This window comes from Schistocerca cancellata, chromosome 6 (genome assembly GCF_023864275.1).
Source record: "Schistocerca cancellata isolate TAMUIC-IGC-003103 chromosome 6, iqSchCanc2.1, whole genome shotgun sequence".
Lineage (NCBI taxonomy): Eukaryota > Metazoa > Arthropoda > Insecta > Orthoptera > Acrididae > Schistocerca > Schistocerca cancellata.
In genome coordinates this window covers 640403034-640424083 of record NC_064631.1, presented here as the reverse complement: position 1 = coordinate 640424083, position 21050 = coordinate 640403034, and the positions used below count along the sequence as shown (strand labels likewise).

Below are 21050 nucleotides of genomic sequence, written 5' to 3'. Positions count from 1 at the left end.
CTCCTTGACGGTGTTGTAATTTTTTTACGGCAGTGTATTTTTGTTGTAACTCAATGATGGAAAAATTTAATCATTTTTATCTAATCTATTTAGAATATCTTATTTACTGTGATAGGTTAAGGGTAATAAATGTAGCCATAGTGCTAAGTGGATTAGCGAAGAGGAAATAAAAGTGGTTGCGACATTCTGTCAGACTTACACGCCGCCGCCCTTGTCGCAGTACTTGCGGGCCCCGCGTCCCTCCTCCAGTTCCAGAGGTCCTTCCTCCGGCGGCTTGAGTTCATTGTCCTTCGCCTTCTTCTCCTCCTCCTTCACGCTCGCCGGGTCCTTGGCGGCGGCCTCGCCGTCCTCGTCCAAGGTCGAGCTGCGTCTGCTGCGGCTCAGTCTGTAAACAAGCGGGCACCTTCACTTGGCGTGGCGAGCTGCAGTGCAGGATATGTACTGTAATATCTCACATACAGCTCTAATAGAATAGTCGAACAAACAGGTCTACGGTAAATCATTAGAAAAAAGATAGAGCTAGTTAGTTGAACATCTGGTAAGGAATCCAAAGTTAGTATTGGAAGGAACATTATAGGGGAAAAATATGGACAGGTAGATGTTACAATTACATAAATTGAAGGTCATTGGGGGGTGAAAGAAAAGGAAAGGAACTAATGATATCAGCTGCATCGGGACTTTTTGTGGATTCAGCAACGACGAATGAAAATGTGTGCCAGACTGTCATCGAACCCGGGATCTCCTGCTTGCTAGGCAGCTGCGTTAACCGCTGCGCCATCCGGACATAGGGTTTATCGCAAGTGTGTGGATTATATCGGCGCGCTCCCCGGTTGACCCACAATACCACCTATCTACATTCGCCGTACGTGTATTTCATTGTCGCCAATTTTAGATTCCTTCTGGAGGTCGGATGTTAATGTGCAGCCGCGATGTAGTTTGTTGACTCATTGCCCATCGAGGACAATCAGTTATATGAATGTGATGTGTCTGTTCTTTCGGACATGTTCACAACCTTCAGTGCAGATACACATTTACTTTCGACCTCCAGCGGAATCTAAAATTAGCGAGCCTGGAGGACATGGACGGGGACCGTGGACAGGTGGTGCCAGGTGGGAGAGTGTGTCAGCTGCGGAGTCTGTCGAGACAGGCCGCGCATTTGCTATAAACACTGTGTCCTGGTGGCCTACTGTAAGTAGGCTGTTTATGTTTTCGTATTGATAACGCCACGTAGCGCTCTGTATGAAAATCACTGGCTGTGCTGTGTGCAGTCTGTGGTTAGTTTGCATTGTTGTCTGCCATCGTAGTGTTGGGTAGCGGCAGCTGGATGTGAACAGCGCGTAGCGTTGCGCAGTTGGGGTTGAGCCGCCAGCAGTGGTGGATGTGTGGAGAGAGATGGCGGAATTTTGAAATTTGTAAGACTGGATGTCATCAACTGCTATATATATTATGACTATCAAGGTAAATACATTGTTTGTTCTCTATTAAAATCTTTCATTTGCTAACTATGCCTACTAGTAGTTAGTGCCTTCCGTAGTTTGAATCTTTTATTTAGCTGGCAGTAGTGGCGCTCGCTGTATTGCAGTAGCTTGCGTCCCCTTAGAACAATTATACAAGACTGTGCTTAAACTGACACACAATATTTTTTAGCGCAACGCAATCTGACTTTCAGTAATCGCTACAAAGAATGGCCCTGACAAAATTAACCTATACGTTTCACAAATCACTTACCTCACAAAAATCTTCGTTACTCGAACTACTGCAATACGGCGAGCGCCACTACTGCCAGCTAAATAACAGATTCAAACTACGGAAGGCACTAACTACTAGTAGGCATAGTTAGCAAATGAAAGATTTTAATAGAGAACAAACACTGTATTTACCTTAATATTCATCAAAAGTCATAATATATACAGCAGTTCATGACATCCATTTTTACAAATTTCAAAAACTCCGCCATTTCTCTCCTCACATCCACCACTGCTGGCGGCTCACCTCCAACTGCGCAACGCTACGCGCTGTTCACATCCAGCTGCCGCTGCCCAACACTACAATGGCAGACAACAATGCAAACTAACCACAGACTGCACACAGCACAGCCAGTGATTTTCATACAGAGCGCTATGTGGCGTTACCAATAAGAAAACATAAACAGCCTACTTACATAGCTTGTTCTCTATTAAAATCTTTCATTTGCTAACTATGCCTATCAGTAGTTAGTGCCTTCCGTAGTTTGAATCTTTTATTTAGCTGGCAGTAGTGGCGCTCGCTATGTAAGTAGGCTGTTTATGTTTTCTTATTGATAACGCCACGTAGCGCTCTGTGTGAAAATCACTGGCTGTGCTGTGTGCTGTCTGTGGTTAGTTTGCATTGTTGTCTGCCATTGTAGTGTTGGGCAGCGGCAGCTGGATGTGAACAGCGCGTAGCGTTGCGCAGTTGGAGGTGAGCCGCCAGCAGTGGTGGATGTGGGGAGAGAAATGGCGGAGTTTTGAAATTTGTAAAAATGGATGTCATGAACTGCTGTATATATTATGACTTTTGATGGCTATTAAGGTAAATACATTGTTTGTTCTCTATTAAAATCTTTCATTTGCTAACTATGCCTACTAGTAGTTAGTGCCTTCCGTAGTTTGAATCTTTTATTTAGCTGGCAGTAGTGGCGCTCGCTGTTTTGCTGTAGCTTGAGTAACGAAGATTTTTGTGAGGTAAGTGATTTGTGAAAGGTATAGGTTAATGTTAGTCAGGGCCATTCTTTTGTAGGGATTTTTGAAAGTCAGATTGCGTTGCGCTAAAAATATTGTATGTCAGTTTAAGCACAGTCTTGTATAAATTTTTCTAAGGGGACGTTTCATATGTGTCAGCTGCGGAGTCTGTCGAGACAGGCAGCGCATTTGCTATAAACACTGTGTCCTGGTGGCCTACTAAGCAGGCGATCCCAGGTTCGATGCCAGTCTGGCATACATATTCACTCGTCGCCGCTGACTCCGCATTAAGTCTCGATGCAGCTGCTATCATTAGTTCCTTTCCTTTCTCCCCTCTCCACCTTCAGTTTACATCATGTGTATCACAGCTGCGGATTCCTAGTGGTGTCTTTCTGGCATGTTCGAAAGAATAGACACCACGCATTCATATAAACTTTACAATATTAAAAACAAGTTATCGAGGTCGTCCACTGCAGCAGACATGCGAATATTAAGATATTAAAACAATACTCATAACTTATACACATGGCGACTGAGACAAAATGTTTCTAAAACCGAGGTAAGCCCGTTCCACCTCTCTAATCGCCTTTCATCAGCAAAGATCAGCCGACAGTTAGGCCCTCTTGGCACAGTCACCCCAAAATACCTGGGAGTCACTCTGGACAGAACTTCAACATAAAAAACACCTTTCCAACTTGGCCAAGAAGATACAAACACGAGTGAACCTTGTGAGAAAGCTGGCAGGCAGTACATGGGGAGCAACCACATCAGTCCTCCGAGGAGCTTCCCTTGCACTGGTATACTCTGCAGCAGAATACTATGCACCAGTTTGGCTCCGAAGCGCCTACGTAGTGAAAGTACGCGTCCACCTGAACTCAGTTATGAGAGTAATTAGTGGTACAGTCCGGTCTACACCTACTTGCTGGCTACCAGTGCTTTCAAACATCTGTCCACCAGACCTACGTCGGAATGCTGCTCTTTACATCCTCTGGCAGCAAGTTTCTGAAGACAACTCGATCCCACTTCATGGTTCAAATGGCTCTGAGCACTATGGGTCTTAACATCTGAGGTCATCAGTCCCCTAGGACTTAGAGCTACTTAAACCTAACTAACCTAACGACATCACATACATCCATGCCCGGGGTAGGATTCGAACCTGCGACCGTAGCGGTCGCGCGGTTCCAGACTGAAGCGCCTAGAACCACTAGGCCACTCCGGCCGGCGATCCCTCTTCATGACGATTTGCTATCACTGCCCAGGAAACGCCTCAAATCTAGAAGACCAGCATATGAAATGGGAGTCCAAATGCTATCCACAGGATTCGACCAGGGCACAGAGTGGAAACGTGAGTGGCAAGCTACAAGAACTCGAAACCACGAACTTGTAGACAATCCAACAGTTCCAGTTCCAGGCTTCCACCAACCAAGGGAGGTGTGGGTGCAGTTAAATAGATGTCGGACTGAAGAGGGTAGGTGCAAATACAACACGCACAAGTGGGGCTTTTCAAGTGACAGTGTGTGTGACTGTGGTGACACCCAGACAACGTACCACATTGTGAATGAATGTCCAGTAAGACGCTTCCCTGGTGGCATTCAGAAGCTCCATCAAGCATCCCAAGAGGCACTCCACTGGATCGAGGCCATCAACATCCGAGTGTAGTCTGAGCCGTTTTGAAACTTGTGTACTGTATATAATTTCACATGTTCATTTTTATATACAGGGTGTATATTTCTTTGATTTACTAAATGTGTATTACTGTAATTGATGCATACGATAATAATAATAACTTATACACGAAGATATATATATATATATATATATATATATATATATATATATATATATATATATATATATATATATATATATATATATATATATAAAACCATGTGTATTTAATGGTGACAAGAACTTTTTTACACGGGTTCAAGGTGGTAAAAGAAATACACTGATATAATGGTCTTTAATCTAGACTGATGCTTTCCATCAGCTCGTTCGACCGATACTTGAATATTACTCGTCAGTCTGGACCCCGTACCGGACATGATTGACAGAGGAAATAAATAATACCCAAAGACGAACAGTGCGTTTCGTTACAGTTTTATTTAATAAGCGTGAAACCGCCATGGAGATGCTCGACCACCTCCAGTGGCATGCGCTGCGAGAGAGGCGTTCTGAATCACAGGGGCGAGCTTTACTGTTAAAGTTCCGAAGGCGTATGTCTCTAGAAGAGTCCACCAATACATTACTCCCTACTATATATAAAAGGATCATGAAGGATCATGAAGCTCACAAGGAGGCTTACCAGCAATCGTTCTTCCCTGGAACCAATCCAAACTGGGACAGGAAAAGTGGGAAGTTTTGCGGCGCTACACAAAGTCCTCTCCGCCACACACCGTAAGATGATTTGTGAAAATGGATGTAGATGTAGTAGACGAACAGAATGTGCGCTGTTGTGAAACTTCCAGGGACGTGAACACAGACTGAAGAGTTTTTGCGAGCATTGATTATATCGACTGAGATATCCAAACTCACAGTTGGCAACTTGCCTTCATGGTAAGGGGCTGGTTTCGAATACCCATTTCGCAGTCAGTTTCAGTCTGTCAAGAAGATTCACAGTGCTTGCTAGTGTACGAGTATTTAGCTTCAGCCATCTCTCTTCATGAACTCATGGCTAGGCCAAAAGTCAATCTCATGAAACGCAAAAAAGGAAAGAAAAACAGAAACGGATTTAGTTTCGCTTTGCTTGTTGCTGAAAGAGTTGTTTATTTAAAGAAAGTTATATATCGTTTATTTTTCAGCCCCACTGACATTTTTTTTGGCATGACAAATCAGACACATTAGATGTATAGTTCCGATACAGACACGACGAACTGCTGACGCAACTACATACATCTGAAAACCATCCGCGAAGGTCGAAACTAGTCATATTCCATAAAAATTTGCAACTGGAACCGGAAAATAAATGATATATATATATTTTTAAAATGTCTATACAGTTGCTGAATTTTCTCTCGGCGAATATGTAGGCTGTAGAGAGTTTATGTTGTCTGGTTGTCCGCTTCATCGTAGTGAAAGAATGATGCTTTGTGTGATCTGACCTGTCGAAGTCCCTCTCGAAGGAACTGATGCCGAATCGAAGACGACAAGGACCACATAAAATATACGGATGGCATACAAGACAGGAGAAAGAGTGACAAACTTCACTGGTTTGTTTGCTGCAACTTCCAATAATCCCGTACAACTAGGTGTTTGTGTGCCACTGTTATAATAGGTGTGGGGGATTGCTAAACAGTCGTTGGTCAACTCATTATGCATTCACAATTATGTGGAACTTGCAGAATACATATATGATGAGGAGGAAATACAAAGAGACTGTTGTAAAGATGAGGAATAGGCAATTCTGTATCTCGACCATGTGACGAACTGGGTGTAAGACAGTTGTCAATAAAGAAGCTGATGTAAACTGCTTTGTTCGGAGGATGCATTTTGGTAGTCTGAACGAGTCATATTGATGACAGAAGCAGCAAATGGGATGTATCTGGGTGACGTCAGACTGTATTCCTCAATGTGGGGTGCTTGCTATACACATTCATCCCACGCTATCTCAGTACTCTAGAGTTCTTCGCACATTCATTGAAATCTGAAACCAGACACTGTCCTCAAGCGAGGCGACAAAATTCCTGCTTTGTTTTTTGAGCACGTTCAAACTATCTACGAGGGATTACTTACGAGTAAGACATCGGATCCTCATCTAAAAAGGAAAATCACTTTGCTGTCTTGCCGAGTGATCGCAAATATTACTTCTGTCTGTGGTGCCAGACATAATGAGCCTTGTATGCCTCTTTACCATTCCCGTCATTGTCGTTTGAAGAAGGGATAGCGTCAAATTGGATTCGTTCTTGTGATTACATCCTCTGATCATCAAGCAACCTAGCGCTGCTCATTGCGTGTCTTCTATGACGATCGCCACAAGAGTGACGCCACGGACTGTAAAACAATGAGAAACATTTTTGTATGTTGTAATGTATTACAGCGTGCCCCGCGGTCACAAGAGTGACAAACTTAGCTGGAGCTGAATAATAGTCGCGATGTCTTTGAAGAAAGCGTCCCTGCACTGACGTCAAATGACAGTGACATATCGCAGAAAATAAGCGCACAAGACGAGGCATTAGTCACTCCCGCCGCCTCTAGCCTTGATTTTTTTTTAGCCACCAGTCTTCTGACTGATTAGATGCAGCCTGTCACGAATTCATCTCCTGTGCCAGCCTTTTCATCCTAGAATAGCACTTGCAACCTACATCCTCAATGACTTGCTGAATGTATCCCAATCTCTGTCTTCCCCTACAGTTTTTACCCTTTACAGCTGCCTCTAGTGCCATGGAGGTTACTCCCTAATGCCTTAACGGGTGTCCTATCATCCTGTCCCTTCTTCTTCTAAGTGTTTTCCATATATTCGCTTCCTCGCCGATCCCACGGAGAATCTCCTCATTCTCTACCTTATCGGTCCACCTAATTTTCAACATTATTCTGCAGCACCGCATCTCAAATGCCTCTATTCTCTTCCGCTCATGTCTTCCCATAGTCCACGTTTCACTGCAGTACAGCGCTGTGCTCCAACTGTCATTCTCAGAAGTTTCTTCCTCAAATTAAGGTCTATGTTTGATACTAGTAGGCTTCTCTTGCCCAGAAGTGCCCTTTTTGTCAGTGCTAGTCTAGATTTTATGTTCTCCTTGCTTAGTCCATTGTGGTTAACACTGCTTCCTAACTTAACTTCATCTACTTCGTGATCATCAGTTCTGATGTTAAGTCTCTCGCTGTTTTCATTTCTGCTACTACTCATTACTTTCGTCTTTCTCCGATTTACTTTCAATCCATATTCTGTACTCGTTAGACGGTTCCTTCCATTCAACAGATCCTGTAATTCTTCCTCACTTTCACTGAAGATAGCAATGACATCTGCGAACCTTGTCATTGATAACCTGTCACCCTGAATTTTAATCGCATTCTTCAATCTTTCTTTTAGTTCCGTCATTGCTTCTTGGATGTGTAGATTGAACAGTAGGGGCGGAAGACTACATCCTCCTCTTACACCCTTTTAATCCGTGCATTTTGTTCTTTGTCTTCCACTCTTATTGTTCCCTCTTGGTTCCTGTGCATATTGTATAATACCCGTCTTTCCCTATAACTTACCCCTATTTTCCCAGTATTTCGAAAGCCTTGCACCACTTAACATTGCGTAACACTTTCTACAGGTTGACAATTCCTATGAACAGTTTTTGGTTTTTCTTCGGTCTTCTTCCATTATCAGCTGTAACGCCAGAACGGCCTCTTTGCTTCCTTTGCCTTTTGTACAGCAAAACCGATCATCTAACAGATCCTCCAGTCATCTAACAGATCCTCCATTTTGCTTTCGATTCTTATCTAAATTGTTCTTGTCAGTACCCTGGATACATCAGCTGCTAAGCTGATTGTGCGATAATTCTCGTCATTGTCGACTATCGCTCTCTTCAGAATTGTGTGGACGATGTTTTTCCGTAAGTCTTATGGTATGTCGCCTGTCTCACACATTTTGCATGCCAACCTGAATAGTCTTGAGAAGGGCTTCAGTTCACCAAGGAGGAGAGTTCACAGGTTTATTCGTGTATGCGTCATCCAGTTGAAGCCAAATATTGATTGTTACATCCTGCAGAGTTACCAAACTGCGGAAATGTTACATTCCACCCACTATTCCAAATTGTCACACACTTTTTCTGTGGGGTTGAGTTGGGTGAATTAATGAACCGGCCGAGGAGGTATAGAGCGCATTAGTGTTTGTCAAACTAGGAACGTGTGCGTTCAGCCACGCGAACACGGCTGTCATCTTGGGAGTATTCGCAGCAAACTCGCCATGAAGTTGAAGAAGAGGGAGCAACACTTTGTCACCGAAAATGTTGAAATAAATATCCTGCTTTATGTTCACGATTCACGATAACAAAGAACATCGCTGAAACGTCATATAAAAGCCTCCGACTGACCTACAATCTCCCCCCCCCCCTCACACACACACACACACACAGCGCATCTGACTCCTCCAGTCTGGTACTGTGCGGCTACTGTGCTGTTTGGCCAATACAAGACGTGCAGCTTTATGTGTCGCTGTGAGCTTTGGCCATTCGCAAGGTACCTAACTTGAGAAGCTCCTCCTCTTTCCGACAGCATTTAATTTCCTGAATGTTTCAATTCGCTGCCTCAAGCAGCGCTGCAGAATTCAACAGCAACGAGTGGGACCCCGTTTCCGACGCAGGCATCAGTAACGGATGGACCACTTGGCGCAATACTGAATCACTGGAGCATGAAGAAGTACGCAACTTTTGGGTAACGAGTCTTGCTTGGCTATAAATACATAGGGGAACCGTAAGTGTTCTGGCGCTCAAGAACTGAGAGAGGAAGCCCTACGTGCCGTTTCGTTAATACAGGAAATCGTTAACTAGTACAGTCTCGGGTGGGGAGGCATGGACCAGTTATAATGTACGTCACCTACATCACTTTTTACGAACTCATGGCTAAACTGCGAAATTCTATGGACGTTTGATACCGCAAGGGGACCTTGTAGATTCCTAATGTCCATTATATGTACTTCCTTTGACAATGTCCGCTCGGAAACTGAGTTGGAGCAGCAGTTGCTGACATCATCAGTTCCCGTCGGGTTTGAAAACTGTTATCACTGACAAGCCGTGACACACGTCTTCGACCTGTCCCTTAGGCTCATTTTAACACGAATGTTTTCACACAGTGTTACATGCTCCAAGTATTACGCCATTGCTTGTAGACACGTTGGAGAATCCACTTTGATACACCAATAAATTGCGTAACTTCATTCACAGTGTTGTCATGGTCACGTCCAAACAAGACAGCTCATTTCTGTCATTCTGTCACATCTGCGTGTCGACCCGTTTTATTTTGCTGATTTCATACAACTGACTGGAATATACATGCTGCTCGACTAATATGGCGACAGCAGTGACAACTCTTGAGGCTGCTTGGTAGTTCTACTTCATCTGCAGCGCTCCACTGCCATTAATGCGCTCTTTTAAGTGCGTGTCTAATATCGGCCCTCTGAGTTTTCAGATTTCCGAATACGAGTCGAGTGTCTTTAACTATTACACTAAGTTGCAAGCTGATGTATTTAGAATTGAGTACGAAGATTTGAAATATTTACAGGCAAGACAAAGCACAAATAAAAAGGGTACATGGGCAGAAGATAGGGAAGAGGAAGAATTACAACTACAGTGAAATAAACAAGAAATTTTGGGAAATAATAACTGTGATTACAATACTATAAGACTGTTGTTGCAAAAGTCCCTGAGGACAGTCTTAGCGGAGAAGTAACTAGTTTCTTGAGTTTCCCGAAACTTTGTTATGCTAGCGATAGAGCTAATAGCTCGATTCTTGGAAAGAGCCCCGGTAGAATGGCTGTTTGGAGTGCGAGCTCACGTATTGGTCTGGATGTCCTCCTCTTCGAAGCGCGCGACCTTGGGCAGCGTCTCGTCCTCTCTCAGGATGGGCAGCGTCCGGCTGAGGAACTGCAGCGTCTTGTTGCGTAGCAGTTCACTGGAAAAAAAAAGGTGGTGCGGTTAGAACTTAGAATTCTGCGACGTGTATGGTGAGCACCATTCATGTACAGTGTAAAGAGGCACCGTCTGGGTCTCTTTGAATTCCCGCCTGGTGGCAAACTGCACTTCGGAGTAACGTTTATGTGAACCTGGAGATGATCAGTATTACGGGCCGAAACCGGTAACCCAAATAAAGCGTGGCAAGTCAACCAGACGGTGCATCTTATTTCACTGTAGTTACAATGGTCACGGTTTCCCGAGATGTCATATCTTCAATTATTACTCATAAAGTTGTTAGCAATCATTTTACCATTCCTATTATTCCTTCTTCGTCTTTGTAATTTTACCGTGGTCTACAAAAATGTAGAACTTAGTTCATGTACGTCTGTGAAAGGGTGTATGAAAGTAACGGAGAAGCGTCGTTCACGTTTATGAGTAAAAACATTATGACCACGTGATTGAAGTTTTTCTCGCCATATTCCAATGACAAATTCTTCTCGGGTTACCAGCCGAGTGGTCGCTACAAGACGACGCCACCACTCGGCTGATAACCCGAGAAGAATTCATCATTATGACCACGTGTCTAATAGCGTGCTAGTCCATCTTTGGAACACAATATAGCAGTGATTCTGCGCGACATGGATTCCTTGATAGGTTTCCGAAGGTTTCTTGCACCAGATATTACGCACGGGTGAACTTCGATGAAACTTGACATTTTCTGTTTTCTGTTCCATAATGTACTTTACATTCTGATGAACATTTTGGTGCATCATACATTAAAAACAGACAGTTTTAAGACATCCAAATAATATTTTTAAAATTGACATGCGACCATTTTCGGCACCTCGTATACGCTATTAGAGTTGAGGAGTCATATCTTTGGACTATACAGTCTATTAGGCTGTGAATGCCTTGTTTTGATGCTACTGGTACATCTCGGAAGTTGGCATTACAAATAACCAGTCCATTGTTTCTGGCACTAGTTTGCATGAAAATAATGTGCTAGTCAGCGCTTTCTGTAGTGTACTTGCATGTATTGCTCTTTTATACGTATATAAAATTACTAAGCGTAAAATACTGTACGTTTAAGAAACGCAAATTTGGGGGTATCAAAAACGTTAGGTGCTAATTTGCGTCTAAATTTGTAGAAAACTTATCCGATCAATGAAGGAAGTGTGAATAACGAGAATAATGTGTCTGAAGTGACCACGGCGCTAGTCATGCTGTAAATGTACGGAAACTGAATTTTATGGTTACATTTGACTTTTGGCGAGAATGGTGGCAATTAAACCTATATTCAACGATTTAGTAAATCCAGATGTACTAAAGAAATCTTTGTATCGAAAGACCCAGAATGTGAAATATTCCTTCAGTAATGTTGTGTGGTACCGTATGTCTAAAAATGTTTTTGTTGGCCTCATGATTCTAAAGTTAGCAGTGTCTCATGCTGTAATAACTTTTGATGATGGGAACTAAAAAAGACTGAAGGTTCTGAAAAGGTAAGGGTGAGATTAGGGCAGAACACAGCTAGAGGTCTGCGAGAACTGGCTGTGCTTCATGTAGGCCAGAGTTTTCTGCTCAGTAAATGGGAAAAGAAACAAAAACGAAAAGAAGGAGGCAAGAAATGGCGATTGTGACACTGAAGAGGACACAGATAATGGGTCAGGACAATTGTAGTCCATCATAGAGCCAGAAGTGTAAGTCTGTATAAAAGTTTGTATCTCGCAACTATGCTTTTTTCTGTAAATGACCCATTATCTCAAAAAATATTGAAGGTAGAATGCAGGTGGTTCACAGCCGTCTCGGTGTCTTCTATTACTATCACATGTCTCACGGAACTCCAGGTGAATCTTCCTCGTGGCATAGTGCTGCCCCCACAGTCCTACATTCGTGACATGCTCCGTGTTTCGAACAGTCAAAAATGGCTCTGAGCATTATGGGACTCAACTGCTGTGGTCGTAAGTGCCCTAGAACTTAGAACCACTTAAACCTAACTAACCTAAGGACATCACACACATCCATGCCCGAGGCCGGATTCGAACCTGCGACCGAAGCGGTCGTGCGGTTCCAGACTGTAGCGCCTTTAACCGCTCGGCCACTCCGGCCGGCTTCGAACAGTCGTTCACCTGGATGACGGCGTATCTGGACTCGATATTCTACGTGATATAACAAGAAATGTGATTCCTCCGGCCGCGCGACACGTTTCCACTGATCCACGGTCGTATCTCAACGATTCCATACTCACTGCGGTCGTAATTGACTGTGTCGTTGGTCAACACTGTACAACGCAGAGGTCGTCAGTTGCGGAGACCCATGTTCTACAACGTGCCCTGGACACTGTACTCCCAGACAATTATAACTGCACCAGCGATGTACTCTATCGTCAGATCTGCCACACAGATCGACGTCTGTCCTTCATTACTGAGTGAGGAAGCCTCGTGTGTTCACGTTCTATGATGGGGTGTGGACGTCCGACACCTTGTCGCCCACTCGTGGTTTCACCAAGTTTCAACCACTTTCCATTGATGCTCACGATAGTAACACGCGAAGAGCCAACCAGATTCGCTATTTCCGAAATGCTACTCCTAATGTACCAGGCTGTCAGTCTGACCTTTGTCAAAGTCGCTTATGCTAGCGGATTTCCTCATTTGCGATCCTTATCTTCGCTAGTACGATTCCCCATTCGTCTCTGTCGGCCTGTACAGGGTATTAAAAAAGTAAAAAAGTATTTCATATTTTCAGAGGTGGTGGAACAGACCAAATCAATACATAACTATTTGGTAAACCGGAGATCTAAAACGTATAGCCGGCCGCTGTGGCCGTGCGGTTCTAGGCGCTTCAGTCTGGAACCGCGTGACCGCTACGGTCGCAGGTTGGAATCCTGCTTCGGGCATGGATGTGTGTGATGTCCTTAGGTTAGTTAGGTTTAAGTAGTTCTAAGTTCTAGGGGACTGATGACCACAGATGTTAAGTCCCATAGTGCTCAGAGCCATTTTTAAAACGCATACCTTCAGAGCTACGAGCACTTGTTCATCTTCGCTACTGCAAGCTCTTTGCTAAGGCGACCGACCTACAGAATGTACTAGTAAATAAATGGGAACACATTCCTTTGTTATTGCCCATGGCTACACCACACGGTAAACATCTGTTAGTACGGTTTGTGTAACACGTTTTCACAGTTCTGGGTAAGGGCAGCGCGTACGTTAGTCCCAATGGAACCAGTTAGTGTTCTGGCTAACTCGTATGTTTCGTAGTAGCGAAGACGACCAAGTACCTATATGCATGTAACGAAGGCATTTTAGAGGCCATGTTTACTGGACTTTTTTCTTGTTTTGGTTCACAAAATACGGAATATTGTTCTTTAGCACACTATATACTTTCCTCACTATGTCATGTGCCCGCATCTCTACCAGGTGGCGTTCAATCTCGCAATCATCAGCGGCCATAATGCTTTAGCTCTCCAGTGTATTTGTAACACAGTTAACGTATTACACTTATTGTATCCGCTTTCCATTTATTGGTGTTGTTGTAAGCACGAATTGATTTATTCTAACAAACGAGCCTTTGTTTCGAATTTTTCACCACAAACAACAGGCAGATGGAACAGAATGATAGAGACTTAAAGTGTTTTATTATAATTGTCGCTTATGTTTGTCAGTTTTAATACCTCCTCTGATTTGCGTTTTTGTAGTTTTTATCTTTGAGCATGTTCATAATTATCTCCAATGTTACTGCACAATCATGCGCAGACGCTAGCGAAATATTATGCACACATCACACTTCGAAAAAGTTAGTGATGGCATATTTATTTGGTTAATATTACTTTGTAGAATAAATATGTTGTGGATCATTGAGATTGGAAATAGACAACATCGTGTCTGTTAACACAACGACGGAATTCTGTGATGCCGCACTAGGGAAGCAACTTTCCTTGGAGGCAAAGTGTGCCAAGCAAACAAAATCAGTTTCAGTCACAGGAAAAAAAAATCACTAGAAATACGAAAGCAAAATTAGTCTTTAAACGAAGCCACTTAGATGGTCCAATATGCAATACATCTTTCTGTCTCGTTTAGTGTACTTACAAGGGATATGTGAAACCATAGACGCTCTGCCCCATTGGATTCTTGGGCAGCAGGCCCTTGTTGAGATCTCCACACAGATTCGCCAGCGAACGTTGTGGTACTGGATCCCTCAGACCTGAAAGATAGCATACACTTAAGATAGGTTACAATGCGTTTTTAAAGTATTTTAGAAAACACAGGACTCTTCTTGAAAGTACCTTCCTCATACTATTTCTCGTTATTCGTATAATGCCAGCTAAATTATAAATCCCCAGAATGAGATTTTCACTCTGAAGCGGAGTGTGCGCTGATATGCAACTTTCTGGCAGATTAAAACTGTGTGCCCGACCGAGACTCGAACTCGGGACCTTTGCCTTTCGTGGGCAAGTGCTCTACCAACTGAGCTACCGAAGCACGACTCACGCCCGGTACTCACAGCTTTACTTCTGCCAGTACCTCGTCTCCTACCTTCCAAACTTTACAGAAGCTCTCCTGCGAACCTAGCAGAACTAGCACTCCTGAAAGAAAGGATATTGCGGAGACATGGCTTAGCCACAGCCTGGGGGATGTTTCCAGAATGAGATTTTCACTCTGCAGCGGAGTGTGCGCTGATATGAAACTTTCTGGCAGATTAAAACTGTGTGCCCGACCGAGACTCGAACTCGGGACCTTTTTTAAATTATAAATCTTTAACCACGAATTGTCCGATTCCAGATTAGTTTTTGAAAATAAGTCACTTTAGCTTGATACGTCAATTTTCTAATTACTGGCGACGAAGTAGATTTACTTCAAGTTCGAGAAATTTTTTAAAAAGCAAATGAAGTATCTGAACAATATTTACCAATACAACGCAAACAAAAAATTTCGCTGAGTTAGGCCGAGAAATTTTCACCTTGACTGCGTAATATGAGCGTCAAGCAACTACAGTGAAATTAAGACTATGTGCTCAACGTCTGAACCTGTTTTGAACCGCCTGCTATGATGATAACAGATGGAGTAACTCGCTGTGTCGACAGAACTGTATGGAATACGAATCGCTGGAAGTAATTTTTCCCCCTTACAGTCGCGAAGAGGCAGTCAGTGATTGTTATCTGATCTCACCATTATAGACCTGTCAACCACTGCAGTGTACAAGACATTCACTAAAACAGAAACTAACCGCATACGGAAAAACTTTGGATTTCTGTCAGGCAAAGGAACTGTTTGGTTTTTATTGTACAGTGGACCATCTGCAGGTCCTGAATGAAATTGGAGACCAGAGCCATAAATATGGACTACCACTTTACCTTGTATTCATACATTTTAAGAAAGCTTTCTGATTCAGTCTCAACAAAATATGTGCTAATAGCCTTTGAGAGACCAGGAATTTATTCTAATAATTTTGGTATACTGAAGAACGTATACATCAATTCCAGTACACTTCACTGGAATAATGGGAAATTTGGAATTGAAAGAGGTCTCAACCAAAGAGATTCTGTATCACTAAAATTAGAAAAAGAGGGAGGTATATGTGTTCACAGAATATCTATGTACTGTCTTCGTTTTCCTTTTCAAAGTATACAGTGTGCTTGTGGTCCAAATAAACTTGTATAATGAGTGGAAATGGTTACAGAAAAAGTTTGAAAATAGACCTTAAAATCAAGAACACTATAGTTAAAATAATGTACTATCTGCCATTAATAAAGGAAATGGCACTAATTAACGAAGAAGACTTTGAACAAGTAAAAGAGGTTTTGTATTTAGGGAAACTGGGGACGATGAGTGGAAGCACAGAAAGAGATATAAAATGTAGAAACTGTGGTATGATCTAAAGTTCGCAGCAGCACACGAAAGTCAGCAACGGGCATCGATACCAAAGACATCAGCGGAGTCTTGCTGCAATCCGCAGGCGATCCTGAAGACACGCTCTGTCTCTCTGCACTGCAGCGACATAGAAAGGATCTCGACACGGAGCCGAGCATGGACTAGCTCTGCCCCAGTTCATGACCTCATGACCTCCAATGAAGCAGTCAACATCATCTTGCGAGAACATCAGTGCTATTCAAATGTCAGGTGGAAATGTACTTTTACAAATGTTGCTCTTCAAGAGAACAGTTTGAAACTAGGCACATTAAGTGATGCTTCACTGTTAGAAGACAAATATTCGACACTCTCGCGTGACAATGGATTGTACAAAATGAAGTAAATCTTTTTATCATTCTTGTAACAGATTGAACTAATGTTTCAAATGTTGTAGTTCCGATCAGCCATCTCCCAAAGCAATCAAAGAACCCACAATTATGACCGGAGGATTATAGTATGTGATAACAGAAATAGTGCAGTCTGAGTTTGGAAAATTAAACAGAGCTTTGCAAAAGAAGCTTTAAATGTATCTTAAATGGTAAATTTACGATCAAAGTGTGTTACTCGTTGTGGATTATATCAGTAAGATATGAAATTGCAGCGTGAAAACTGTTCAAAACCAACGGGATGCTCAGCAAGTAAGGGAGAAATGTAAGCATGTAATGTTAACATTTAAACCCGTTAGTAAGCGGATTTTAACCAGCTTTATTGTGTTAAACCAATCTTACTGAACTTTTAAGCCACCGACGCATCACTAGCAGTGGCACGTTTGTTGCCCAAAATTCTAACACCATTGAACGAAATATAAGTAACTGCTTTAATACACCACACTGGTCTCTTTGGAACGCAGGCACCAGGCGATCATCTTACATCTACATACATAGTCCGCAAGCCACTGTTCGGTGCGTGGCGGAGGGTACACTGTACCACTACTAGTCATTTTCTTTCCTGTTCCACTCGTAAACAGTGCAATGGGAAAACGACTATTTATATTTCTCCGTACGAGCCCAACTTCTAATCTTATGTTCACTGTCCTTACCCGAATTTTACGTTGGCGGCAGTAGAATTGTTCTTCAATCAGCCTCAAATGCCGGTTCTCCAAATTTTCTCAATAGTCTTTTACGAAAAGAACGTCGCCTTCCCTCCAGGGATTCCCATTTGAGTTCCCGAAGCGTCTCCGTAACACTTGTGTGTTGATCCAACCTACCAGTAATAAATCTAGCAGCCCGCCTCTGGATTGTCTTCCTTTGATCCGACCTGGAGTGGATCCTAAACAGTCGAACAGTACTCGACAATGGGTCGCACTAGTTTCCTATATGCCGCCTCCTTTACAGATGGACCCCACTTTCCTAGAATTCTCCCAGTGAACGGAGGTCACCCACTGGCCCTGCCCGTTACAGTTCTTACATGCTCGTTCCATTTCATACCGCTTTGCAACGTTACGCCCAGATATTTAATCGACGTGACTGTGTCAAGCAGCGCAATACTAACGCTGTTTTCGAACATTATGGGTTTCAGCATAGGATACAGCCAACCAGTTTGCAAATAACTGTTTGGTACGTTGACCTACGTTTCCACACCTCTCCGGATGTCACCATCAGAATGAAATTTTGAGAAACCGTAAAATTACACTGCGAGAAAGCGATGGTCAGATTAAGAGCGGATATGCACAAGTCAAAAAATAAAATAAAACACTTTTCAGCCTCTGGCACATGTGTCTAGCTAGGAATAACATCACAGTCGAGCTGTTGTATTTTTTATTTTTTTGACTTGTAAATATCCACTCTTAGTTCTGACCATTGCTTTTTGATAGTGTACTTTTACGGTTTCTCAAAATTTCATTCTGATGGTGACATCCGTAGAAATGTCGAAACCTAGGACAATGTACCAAACAGTTATTTGCAACCGGTTGGCTGTATAGTTCTATGTTGAAATAAATATATGGTTGATATGGAAAAACAGCAATGTTTAAAATTGCTTTACGGGTTTGTATTTTCCTACTCATCTGCATTAACTTACATTTTTCCTACTTTTAGAGCTAAGTGTCATTCGTCACGCCAACTAGAAGTTTTGTCTAGGTCGTCGTGTATGCTCCTACAGTCACCCAACACCGACCCATTTCCATATACCACAGCATCATTAGCAAACAGCCGCAGATTGCTGCGCTTATCCTGTCCCCCTCCACCGCTGACGTGAATCGTACCAGTGAAATGGTGTATAAGTTCCGGAATCAGCACAATAAGGGTGGTCGACATGGAGTAGTGACACAACCGCACAAAGTAGCTGTTGGGTTGGGGTGTCCCCATGACCTTGCCTTCAATGGAGCTGCACGATTTGTTCGTGTATCAATGTGGAATGTCCAGCGGGTTACAAGGAAATGTATACCATTCGCATCCAAATGAACAGCTAAAAAACTGCCCGTAAAAAGATCCTTACCAACAGGGACGGGAAACGATTGTCACGCCTTCCCAATGATAATCGCTGCTGTCAGTGAACGCAGCTCCATCTCAACCAGTTTCCTGGCAACACTATGAAGGGAGCTGCATGCAGTGGGCATCTGTAGTCGAGTAGTCACAGCGTAACATGAAACTACACGTCTTCGTTGGGCCAAACAACACAAAAAAATGGAAGGTAGCTGATTGCAGATGCGTACTGCGATCCGTCCAGACACTGTTTTCCCCCTTTTCAAATAATGCGATGCGAAGACGCAATCAGACGTTCCGTCCCCAGAGTGCGGATGATGTACCTCAAGTCGAAAGTGCTTCTTCGCTGTTTCGGGACTTTTAGTCGTGTCATGACTTATCCAGGATACCACGAACGTGAGCCAGAGATAATATAATTGTGACAAAGTCATGCCAGAGGCAGGCGACCACTCTTACACTGTAGAGCCAAAGAAACTGGTACACCTGCCTAATATCGTGTAGGGACGTAGAAGTGCCGCAACACGACGTGGCATGGACTCGACTTATGCCTGAAGTAGTACTGAAGGGCATTGACACCATGAATGCTGGAGGGCTACCCACAAATCCGTAAGAGTACGAGGGGGTGGAGATCTCTTCTGAAGAGCACGTTGCAAGGCACCCCAGATAAGCTCAATAATGTTCATGTCTGAGGAGTTTGGTGTCCAGAGGAAGTGTTTAAATTCAGAAGAGTGTTCCTGGAGCCACTCTGAAGCAATTATGGACGTGTGGGGTGTCGTATTGTCCTACTGGAATTGCCGAAGTCCGTCGGAATGCACAATGGACATGAATGGATGCAGGTGACCAGATAGGATGCTTACGTACGTGTGACCTGTCAGAGTTGTATCCAGACGTATCAGGGGTCCCATATCACTCCAACTGCACACCATTACAGAGCCTCCACCAGCTTGAACAGTCCCCTGCTGACATGCAGGGTCCATTGATTCATAAGGTTGTTCCATGCCCATACACGTCCATCCGCTCGATAAAATTTGAAACGAGACTCGTCCGACCAGGCAACACTTTTCCAGTCATCAGCAGTCCAATGTCGGTGTTGACGGGCCCAGGCGAGGCGTAAAGCTTTGTGTCGTGCAGTCATCATGGGTACACGAGTGGGCTTTGCGCCCCGAAAGCCCATATCGATGATGTTTCATTGAATGGTTCGCACGCTGAAACTTTTTGATGGCCCAGCACTGAAATCGGCAGTAGTTTGCTGAAGGGTTGCATTTCTGTCACGCTGAACGATTCTCTACAGTCGCCGTTGCTCCCGTTCTTGCAGGTACTTGTTCCGCCCGCAGCGATGTCGAAGATTTGATGTTTTACCGGATTCCTGATATTCATCAAACTCACTTAAATCTTGATAACCTGCTAATTGTAGCAGCAGTAACTGATCTAAGAACTTGTCTTCATTGCGGACCGCAGCTCCGTATTTTGCCGTTTTACATATGTCTGTATTTGAATACGCAAGTCTATACCAGTTTCTTTGGTGCCCCCGTGTATAATGATCACTAGTTGTGCATTCGGGCTGACTGGTTCGCGAAGTTAAGGCAAGGAATGACTTGGTTACTCACATGACGCGTTTCGGAGTGTACCATCATCGGATATCCAGGGGCGATTATTGCTCTTAGATATCGCGTTTCATGTTGCATAGGAAACAAACATTCGCAAAATTCCGGCGAACATTTGTTTCCCATACAACTTGAAAGGCCATATGTATGTGCAGCAAATACTCCTGGAAATCCGATTACGGATAAATTTCTAAAAGCGTCATATGAGCAAAGAAGTCACTCCGTGTCAGACGTCTGACTTTTACCTTCGCGACCCATTTGGCCTGAATGCAGAACTTCTGATTATGAACCAGAAGGCTGAGAAACCCGGCATTGCCCGGGTATTAATTTATACAAGTCTTCTTTTAATCTTCCTTCTTCTCATTTCTCTCTCTGTCCATCTCCCCCTCTCCCCCTCTCTCGTTCATCTCCTCCTCCTCCTCCTCCCTCTCACTGCCCGTTTCTTTCTCCCTCCTCTCTTTGTCCATCTCCTCCTCTCGCCTACCTCCATCCATCTTCTCTCTCTATATACCTCTATCTCTATCTCTATCTCCTCATAAAGATTCTAACTACTAAACTACTAACTACTAAAGCCCCCCCCCCTACCTAGTTCGGTTGAAAGGAGGAGTTGAAGATACGCCTATGTAACACATTTTACAAGTATATACACTATGTGATCAAAAGTATCCGGACACCTGGCTGAAAATGACTCAAGTTCGTGGCGCCCTCCATCGGTAATGCTGGAAATCAGTATGTGTTGGACTACCCTTAGCCTTGATGACAGCTTCTATTCTCTCAGGCATACTTTCAATCAGGTGCTGGAAGGCTTCTTGGGGAATGGCAGCCC

The 21050-nt window shown here is 43.5% G+C and overlaps 1 protein-coding gene across 1 annotated transcript in view; it reads right to left on the bottom strand.

The window, feature by feature from the left end:
* LOC126190989 (uncharacterized) overlaps positions 1-21050 on the bottom strand; it is a 443417-nt gene that overhangs the window by 108975 nt on the left and 313392 nt on the right. The window contains exons 3-5 of the mRNA XM_049931665.1: positions 14377-14491; positions 10176-10292; positions 200-385 (exon numbers count right to left, since the gene is read on the bottom strand). Coding sequence (XP_049787622.1) covers positions 200-385; positions 10176-10292; positions 14377-14491 — 418 coding nt within the window. The remainder of the gene's footprint in view (positions 1-199; positions 386-10175; positions 10293-14376; positions 14492-21050) is intronic.